General features: G+C 29.1%; 1 protein-coding gene across 1 annotated transcript in view; it reads left to right on the top strand.

The window, feature by feature from the left end:
* Positions 1-4,492: 4,492 nt before the first annotated feature.
* Positions 4,493-10,766, top strand: part of LOC100570089 — an 8,602-nt gene continuing 2,328 nt past the window's right edge. Inside the window, exons 1-3 of the mRNA XM_008180042.3 lie at positions 4,493-4,536; positions 4,608-4,871; positions 4,937-5,330. Coding sequence (XP_008178264.3) covers positions 4,493-4,536; positions 4,608-4,871; positions 4,937-5,330 — 702 coding nt within the window. The remainder of the gene's footprint in view (positions 4,537-4,607; positions 4,872-4,936; positions 5,331-10,766) is intronic.

Here is a 10,766-nt window from a genome sequence, read left to right on the forward strand (position 1 = left end):
TGTCGTGACTGAAATCACTCCATTTTATATTTCTATTATTATGAACCACTATAAAAGGCATTTGTATAGCAGGTGATCTACCAAGTTACTAGAAGTGATCCACCACAAGATTTAGGTACCTATAATAATATGTACATACCTATTAGGTTTAAAATATATTTCACCATTAATTATTAAGATATTTTAGATTCTGAGTGAAACGATGAATGTATTGATTTTACAATGATGTGTGTTAGATTCTGAGTGGAACGATGAATGTTTTGATTTTACAATGATGTGTGTGTTTTTTTTGTGTCTGTCATCACCTTTTAGGACTTTTAATTTGACTCTTTTTGAGCTGTTTACGGACATTGTCAGTTTTCAATTTTTTTAGTTTTTTTTTCTATAAATATCAATAAAGTTTTATCTATTGGGCCAAAAAGTGTAAAAAATTAATTCAAGGCTCCTGATACATTGTTACAATAGCAGTTGAAAAATATTAAAAATACATAGGCACAATTATTTTTTATAAGCATTTGAAGTTGAAATTTTGACAAAATTTATCAAATTTTAAAATTGAATAATTATTTTGTAGTGAAAAATTTATAAAATGTTCAACTTTTATATCTAAGGATTGAAAATTTAAAACAAGATTCCACGTAAATATTTAATTCTGTTGCCAAAAATTCTAAGAAATATATAAGAACAGTTTATTTTTATAGTCATTTTAAGTACAAATTTGGACGAAGTTACATATTAAAAACCTAGAATAACTATTTTAGTTATTTTGTTGTGATTTTATAATATTATTCTTGGGTATACTTGAAACTTCTAAAGTATACTATTATATATCTATGATAGTATCACAGTTTGTTATTGATGTATAACACGTTATAAATACCCAATAGATATTATGATATGATTAATTTGGAATTTATTATAGGTACTTATTATAGGTCAATTTTTTTTAAATACCATAGACTATATAATATGTCTTATACCTAGACTGACATTTTGTCTCCGCTCAGAATCGTTTTTCTTATACAATGATACTATATCATTGAATTCAAATTTAATACCATCCATTATACAGTGACCCACTTGTAACCTACTGTACAGTAGAGCAACATCCACTTGCCCACTTTTTTTATTTGGGATTATCAAATCAAATAAGAATTCATTCAAAAATACACAGTTTACTGCCATTGGTTAGTGCTACTATATGAAAATTATATTTCTATCATTATTAAAATCAGGCGTACCTACATTATCATAATAGTAATACATTATAGTTTTCGGCTTAAATTGAGAAGTATGTAATAAGTAATAACTATAATAATTAATAGATAAATAATAAAGGAGTAGAAGTGCACTTGATCAACTTTGCAATTACTACTATGAAAGAAACGGACATTTATAAAATTTGATAGAGCACCTGCCAGATAAACACTCTTCAAAAGTGTTACCATAATATTTAAAAGCCCAGGACTATGGTAAATCTATTCCAAATTAAATGATATAGTTATATCAAAATATTTGTTATGCAGTTATGCAAAATATGAGTTAAGACCATAACATGTATTCAAAAAAATTGAAATAAACTGAACTGAACCCCTAACTTAAAAAAATACAATAAAATTTTAAAATTTTACTAATAATATTTTAATTTTGTAGGTGGTAATAAATAGCTAAAAACACTAATCAAACAGAAGGAACTATTCAGTTGAAAAACACTAATATAATATAATTTTAAATACAAATATTTTTATGATACATAAATATTAGGATTATGACATACCTACCTAATATTATAACAAAGTAGTTATTTAAATAAAATATTTAATAATACCATGTATAATAATGAAGGTGAGTAATTTATGATTTTTTTTTTTAATTAATAAAGAAACATACATTTTACCACCCATTTAAGTATCAATTATTGATTGATGTTGTTAGCTAAATTAACTTAATTGTATAATATTTTTTAAAATTAAAAAAAAAAAAGTACATTAGCATGTACTATTTTCATTTAACATATTTTTAGCTTACTATATTATTGGGATTAAGTTTTTTCTGGAATGCAGATTGTCAGACTTAATTTTTAATCTTCTTTGGAATTAACTTGAGTAGTTCAGTATTTACTATCTAATTAATTAAAAAAGGATAAATATAACCAAATAATTTAACGCTAAAAAAATATGTTTACATACTTAATTCATTTTGTAGTCTCTCCAACTATTTAAATAGTATATAGGAAACAACATTTTTATTTGTCATTGTTCTCGTTTGGAAAATGTAATGGAAGATAGAAAATTATGTGATTTCAATATCTATCTCCAAATCATTTGGCCAAGTATATTGGTAGTAAATACAGATAAACTCAGTTCTTAATATTAATAACTATGCCAGAATTTAAAATTTGAATATATGCAACTTATAAGTACTTCTGAACAGAGAATATTATATTTTTAAGTATGTATATGAATTAGATAGGCAACCATCCTGTTGTGTCCAAGTAGATGGTAAAAGTAAATTAATAATATATGAAGTTGTACCTATTAGGTTTGTGCTATGGTATATTGGTGTCGGTCAATAATTTTAAGAGTAAACAACTTTTGTGTTATCAAACTTTGAATTACATTTATTGGTGGTGTAACTGATTTAACTGAAAATAAAATTTAAATAAAAACTGTTAATACATCATAATAATGTATAATAATGCATGTACAAATTAATGTATTAATCATAACAATTTTTCTATGTATACATTTTAAGAAAACATACCAATAAACTTAATGTAGGTACAAATGTTGTGCTTTCCAAGTGGTAGGTATTTATAAATTTAAATCACACTTAATAATATAAACTTAAATACATATATTTTTGATTGAAATGTCAAATAAAATACATAAATATATCCCAAATTACGACTTAGGTATAAAGTAATTTTAAGTTCAATGGAATATTTTTGACAAACTTAATGATTCAACAACTATTTTGTTAGGTATATTATGCTATTAAAGAAATTTAAACTGTCTGTATAATTATAACGGTTTATAACATAAACTAACTGGTTCAATTATTAATTACATTATACATTTAATATTTAACTATTTAAGTAATAGTGCTATGCTGCATGGCCACATGGTTTGTATTTTACTTTACAAGTTTTAAAGTTTATTATCAGTAAACAGTATTCACTATTGAGTTTATTACAACTGATTGATTTTTCTTTACTATTATCATTAATTAATTAATATGGTATAATATTTTAATCAATTCTATTATCTTATAAGACCGTGGTCATAGATAATTATAAATAATGATAAAGGTATCGCCAAATATCGGTAATAGTAATAAGATTATTATTGTTCTATGCCCTATGGTAATATGGAGGGATCTGGTGCGACAGCCAATGTCATCAAAATGTAGCTTTAATGGTCAAATTAGCATATAGGTGTAATAGCACTTATAGGAGTATAGATCATTCAATTAATCAGGTTTAAAGTACAACAATTATCAATATTTTTAATGTTAGGTACCTTAGGTTGAGTGGTTGGTAAGAGTATGACAAAATGGGTAGAATAGTATACACATAGACCAATTATTTCAATGGAAAGGGTTTTTTTTAAGTAAGAGGAGCAACATTTTTTTGTTTTTTTATTTGGTCAGTGCCCAGAAGTGTCCATAAGTATACTGAATTAAATTGGTCTCTGTTTCTTTTTATGAGGAACATTTAAGCATTTGATATTCGTTTCTCTAATTATATATTATATTCCTATTAAGAGGATGCTACCCATGCATTTGTTTTCGCCGTCTTACGCACGTACGACAAAGCAAATTTTTGTTCTCTATTTTCAGTAGTTTGGTGGTAGTTTTGATATTAGAGTGATTTAACCTATAATCATTTTTTTTAGATAATAAAATCATATGTGCTTAAGCGTTGACTTTTATTCGATTTTTTAATTTTCAAGCGAGATATGAGCATTTTTAATTGTTGCTATTTCACATACCCATATCTTGCTTGAAAATGCAAATTTCAAAAAATCGGCAACGCATCAACACAGATAAACACGCCATTCGATGTCAACGTCACCGGCAACTGTTTCCCGTGCAAGAACACCAAACTGTAGCAGGGGATATTCGGTGTGTTTCGGAAGAGTGAGTATGAACGTTTAATTGATGTTAAGTTAGGTTTATTAATTTGTTTTAATGTTATAGCCTACTCTCACGTCGAGTTTACCTTAGGGGATGACCCACCCATTAGGGTCCTGGTTAGCATCCCGACGGGACTTCGCTCCTCAAAACCGTCTTCTGATACCTCGGAGGACGATCTCGATGTGGAAGAGGTCGTCGGGTATGATTACCGGAAGCACTTCTTCGACATAGTTCTGGACCCAGCTATCCACAAGTTGGTCGCAGGCTGTCGTAGTAGGTGGAAGGGGGCCAGGAACCCGTTTATTAGTAAGTGGCTAATATCCACCCCGCTGACTGACCGAAGTTGGCATTCGAGATGGATCGGTTGACCACCGAAGACCGAACTTTTGGCTGTTATTTGTAAGTGTTATCTTGTGTATTTCTTTTGTATTTTCCTTGGTGTAATTGTGCATTCATTTATTGAATTTTAGGTTTTACGTGGCGCTCCATGGGCTGCAGTTGCCACAGGATGCTGCCCTCACTCTAATTGGCCAGTACCTAGACCCTTACCACGCTTCAGTGGTAATTGTTCAATGCCATTTTGGCGTTGAATTTGCAATGAAGTCGTTGGTAAGGGCGGTGTTGGTGAGCCGTGAGGCAGCCCGGCAGTCGCTCAGTGGGGTCAGGTTTTACCCTGGTATGGGGTGTACGACCACCGGTATTGTACCGCCGATGGAGTTCGGCCACTCTTTCAAGTAATTATTTTTTTCTTTTAAATTACTTAATATTGACTTTTAATGATTGTTATTGTATGATTTAGCATCTTCTCCCCATGTTTCTCCCCATGCAAGCGTACAACCCCGCCGTACACATCCTTCGCCGCGGCCACGTGGCTGTTGTTAGGCGGTGACAAGTGTCGGTCTATCGGCAATTGTACCGCCCAAATAATCACCGCGTTCATGGAGTTTCTGCGGGTCGCGGTGCGGGGCTCAGGCGTCCGTTTCGAGTGTGCGGTCAGTGGTGACAATTCGTGTGCGGTGTTGTCGCTGATGGCCACATACGGAACGCGGATGACCGAGTTTTGTCTCGCGGAGTTGTTGCTCGTGTGTTCAACCAAATATTGGTCTTACTATGTCAATTCCTTGATGTTGGACACATTGAGTCGGCTTGTGGACTTGGGGGAGGGATTACAGACGGCCAACTTCCACAATCGTGTAAGTTTATTGTGTGTTTATCTTACTGGGGTAGGTAAGGTTAATGTTTTAATTATGTTTTTGCTGTTGTAGTTGCTAGCGAGCGTTTATGACGCGGGATTGATGCTGCGGTTCTTGGCGTTTGGTGAGTCGCGGCACCTGGACCACAACAGGGTTTGTTCATAACTTCACTTAAAAATTCAACTGCAAAAATCAGAATTTTAACTATGGATAATCTAAACATAAAAATAATGTGAGCATGCTTAAATAATCACCATGCACAAACAAGTTGCTAGTTGGCCCATGGTATAGCCAGCTACATATTTTAAACTTGAATCATATACAAACATATAATAAAACAACATTATCAATCAAATCTGACATACCTACCTAAATTCAATGTATTTATAATAATGATTGCTGTAGTGTATGTGGTTGCACTGTACAACCGATTACTTTTGTAAGAGGTTATGTTACTTTTAAGAAACACTTTTTTGGTTATATTGTCTAATGGATTACTTCCAGTTTTGAACTACATAATAGAAATATTATAATGTAACTTTCATGTTTTGTACACATTAAATTTCTTTTAATTATAATGTTGTGTTGCCGTTTATTAATGTGGACCTTGACATTACAATTGCATTTTTATTTTAGGTGAAGCTTCGTTCATGTACATGTACCTACAGAAACAATTTTCATGGACGTTGGAAAACTATACACCATTTCTTGTATATACGACACTGATACATGGTTAGGAGATGAAACACTTTCACAAAATTATGTGATTGATTATTCCTACCTACTGCAATCGTTTATTGATATTATTTCAGCCACCATTCCTGTGATCGGTCTGTACGTTTTGAACACCAAACTACAATTGCCTGAAATGTATATCAGAACCTCTTTTGCAGCGCTGGAAATTTTCGAAAAGGTTGATTTGGAGTACTCCGTGCACCGGTGGCAATTTTATGCCATGAAAACTATTGGATACACAATGTACTTCAGTCAATCGTTACTTCGGTCTCAATTATCCAAGAGTCTTCCGTCTGAAGATTAATGTAAATATAATTTGCTATTTTTGTACCTTTTTAATAAAGGCAGCCCCTAGTGGTTTACTGGTTAACATTTAGGCAATTTCTAATCTTGTGATCTTTGCATTAGTCGTAATTGCTAATTTAGGGCAGTGATTAGGTTATTGAATTAAGGCATTAAAAAGATTAAAATATAATTAAATTAAATTATTGGAAACGCTATTTCTTTACCTGTGTACTTTTCCAAAAGCTACCGGAAATATATGTTATTCATTTTATGTAATGAGATATTTCTCATCATCAACACACATAAATCAAACAAAAATTTTACCTTTTGATACTATTGTTTCTACAGGTAATTTATAGATAATTTATTGTTGATCTTTTGAATTTATGTTATTGGTTTTCCTATTCATTATTGTTATTTTTATAATGGAGTGTTTATTAATACATCTTACAAAGTTAAACATTACCATCAGAAGAAAAATTAGTATCACCAAATTCAGACACGTAATTTCTTAAACCAGCTGAGTCAAACTGCTTGTTTTTAAGCATTTTACTTGACAGCACTGGCTGTCATTAAATATTGACAAATGCAAATTTGTGCGCTTTTGTTTGATTAAAATTCTTATCAATTATAACTACTCTATTTCCAATTTAAATATTAAATTATTGACAAGCTTCAAGGACTTAGACATAATTTTTGATTCAAAACTAAATTTGTCAGCTAATACTGAAATGATAAAAAAAATAAGGCAATGCGCAACCGCTAATTTCCTTAAAAGAACTTGTGGATCATTCAGAGATTATTTATCTTTAAAAATTGTATTCTATGCCCTTGTTTGTTCTAACTTGGAATATTGTCCATTAATTTGGAACAATAATACTTCAACATTTATAGACCTCCCCATGATTGGTACGAATTTATTAGTGTTAAAATTTACCAATCTCCTTCCGCTTAGTGATAGACGCACTAAATTATTATCTACATTTTTACATAACTTTCTTATAGGGAAGATCGATTGCCAAGAATTCTTTTCCCTTATTCGTTTAAATAAAAACTTCTATAACACTAGAAATAGAATATTTTATCCTATCCCTTATAAATTGCATTTTCTTTGTTGTTATTTACCTATAAGTTTTTATTTACTTTTATCTGTAACTGTACAGTCGTAATATGTATCTTAGCTAATTCTATTATATTTATGTTATCTTGCTGTATATCAGAGTTCACATACAATGTATAACTTTTACAATAAATAAATAAACGAACTAACTGACATAAATTACAAATTACTACCATCATACTGGTACACAACTCATTGTCAATTGACAATGGTCAATACAATTGTTGATTAATAATATCCTTCATAGTTAAATGTCAAGTTTTGAATTCGAAAACATAAATGTGATCATTCCGATAAAGAAATATATTATTAACTAGGTAGTATCTATAATATAAATTTATACACTGCTATATTTTATTTTATAATACATCAAGTTAAATATTCTTAAAAATATAAAAACAGTTAAAATTGCACTAAAGTAAAAAATATTGTATTTAAATTAATAGTTAAGCAAAATACATTTTAAGCTCACTTAGCAATGATAGTATAGGGTGTCCTAGCAGAAGCGCACACTTTAAGAAGGCCGGAATTTTTTTGTTTCTGGGTTGACGGCACTGTTCCAATGTTTTTTTTATCTTATAACATCTCCCATTTATCATCACAAAGCAGTTTTTGGGATTCGTCGGCATGGAGAAGTTTACAGTTGAACAACGCGTAACAATAGTGAAAACGCACTACAAGTTAGTTTTCAATGAAATTTCGACAAGTAGCCTCTTAACTTAAAAGTGTTTAAAGTTTAGATGACTAGAGTACTACTACACTATGTAATGTACTAATGTCCACTCCACTCCCCTCAACTAAAATATAAATACTTACCAGTTACCTATAAGTTATAACAATACCTAAATCATAAACTACCCGTCCAAAATTCAATTTTTATGTATCTATGTAAGTATAGGTATTCCATAAAATATTTTGCTTTGGAATAAGGAATTTAAAAAAAAAAAACGTTTCCATTAAACATTTACAATGAATTAAGATAAAAATAGTAAAAAATATATTTTTGAAATAATGAGTTTCTTACATTAAACCAATCACCCGGCTCGTCACGGTAGGCTTATTTAATATATATGTTATAATTTATAGCCTACAGGTATTTGTAGGCAATAACTTAAATTATATTTTACAATAGCTGTCAACAGATTGCACTACTGCAGTAAATCTTCTTACCCTATAGTTCTTATATTATATTTTCATAAGAATAACTGAAACACAAGCTATACCTATTTCATTATTTTCCTCAAATAATAATTAATATTGATTCCTTGACGTATGATACATGATATGAAAAATAACTGATAAAAGTTACTCTGCTGAAAATTATAGGTACCTGCAACATACTATGCAGCTAAAAGATGTGTTTTTAGGACTAGGTGGCTGGATGTCTCTTACAATACAGTTATCGCCTTATCAATATTTATATCTGATAAAAAGTGTTTTCAAGATTTCCTTAAGGGCACCCTTTCACAATTTTAATATAAAAAAAGTGGGCAAGTGGATGTCACTCTACTGTACAGTAGGTTACAAGTGGGTCACTGTATAATGCATGGTATTAAATTTGAATTCAATGACATAATATCATTGTATAAGAAAAACAATTTTAAGCGGAAACAGTATGTCAGTCTAGGTATAAGACATATTATATACTTATCTATGGTATTAAAAAAAAATTGACCCATAATAAATTCCAAATTAATCATATCACAATATCCATTAGGTACTTATAACGCATTATACATCAACAACAAACCGTGATACTATCATAGATATATAATAGTATACTTCAGAAGTTACCCATGAATAATATTATAGAATCACAATAAAATAACTAAAATAGTTACTCTAGGTTTTTTAATATGTAATTTCGTCTAAATTTGAACTTAAAATGACTGTAAAAATAAACTTAGCTTATGTATTTTTTAGATTTATTGGTAACAGAATTAACTACTTACATGGAATCTTGTTTGAAATTTTCAATCTTTAGATATAAAAGTTGAACATTTTATAAATTTTCAACTACAAAATAATTATTTAATTTTAAATTTGATTAATTTTGTCAAAATTCAATCTTTAAATGCTTATAAAAAAAATTGTGCAATGTATTTTTAATATTTTTCAAATGCTATTGTAACAATACTTCAGGAGCTTTGTATTAATTTTTTACACTTTTTGGCCCAACAGATAAAATTTTATTGATATTTATAGAAAAAAAAAAACTAAAAAAATTGAAAACTGATAATGTCCGTAAACAACTTAAAAAGAGTCAAATTATTTATAAAATGTTATCGTATATAGAAAATGCTAATTTAAACATTCAGTGAAATTTTCAAGTATTTACAGGCATTCGTTTTTTAATTACAACAAAATAAGAAAATCGTTACATGCGAAATCTAGTGAATATCAAATGTTATAAAAATATGAATTTCAAACGCTCATAAAAATTTAATTTGACTTGCTTGTAGACATTTTTTTTTTTAAATGGTAGACAAACTTATGAAGAATCTTGTATTACATTTTAAAATCTCAGATTTAAAAAGAAAAATTTTTACAATTCTAAATTCTAACTCAAAGTTATTTGCACATTTTTGTGACTTTTGCGAGTCTTGTCAACATTTGAACTTTAAATGCTTATAAAAAAAAATTGTAACTGGATTTTTAATTTTTTTCATCTGCCATTTTCAAACTTTTTAATGCAACAAATATAATTTTATATAAAAAAAATTGTGCCTATGTTTAATATTTTGTTAATATCATGTTGTAAAAATTTGAACTTCAAAAGCTCATAAAAATGTAATTTAACATTTTTTTTTTTTTTGATAAACGTAGACAAACTTATAAGGAATTTCGTATTAGGTACATCTTAAAAAATTAGATTTAAAAAAGAAAATGTTAAGAAATATTTACCTCAATAAATTTGCACATGTTCGTGATTTTTAACGAATACAAGTTAATTGATATTTATCGAGAAATAAACTAAAAACATGGAAGCTGAATATATCCATAAACAGCTCAAAATAATTTGCTAATTTTCGTAAGTTTTCCATATTTTGTCAGTATTTTATATGCTTATATAAAAAAAAGGTGGGTAAGTGGATGTCGCTATGCTGTACAGTAGGTTACAAGTGGGTCACTGTATAATGGATGGTATTAATTTTGAATTCAATGATATAATATCATTGTATAAGAAAAACGATTCTGAGCGGAGACAATATGTCAGTCTAGGCATAAAACATATTATATACTTATCTATGGTATTAAAAAAAAAATTGACCTATAATAGGTACCTATAATAAATT

The sequence above is a fragment of the Acyrthosiphon pisum genome, chromosome X (genome assembly GCF_005508785.2).
Source record: "Acyrthosiphon pisum isolate AL4f chromosome X, pea_aphid_22Mar2018_4r6ur, whole genome shotgun sequence".
NCBI classification, from domain to species: domain Eukaryota; kingdom Metazoa; phylum Arthropoda; class Insecta; order Hemiptera; family Aphididae; genus Acyrthosiphon; species Acyrthosiphon pisum.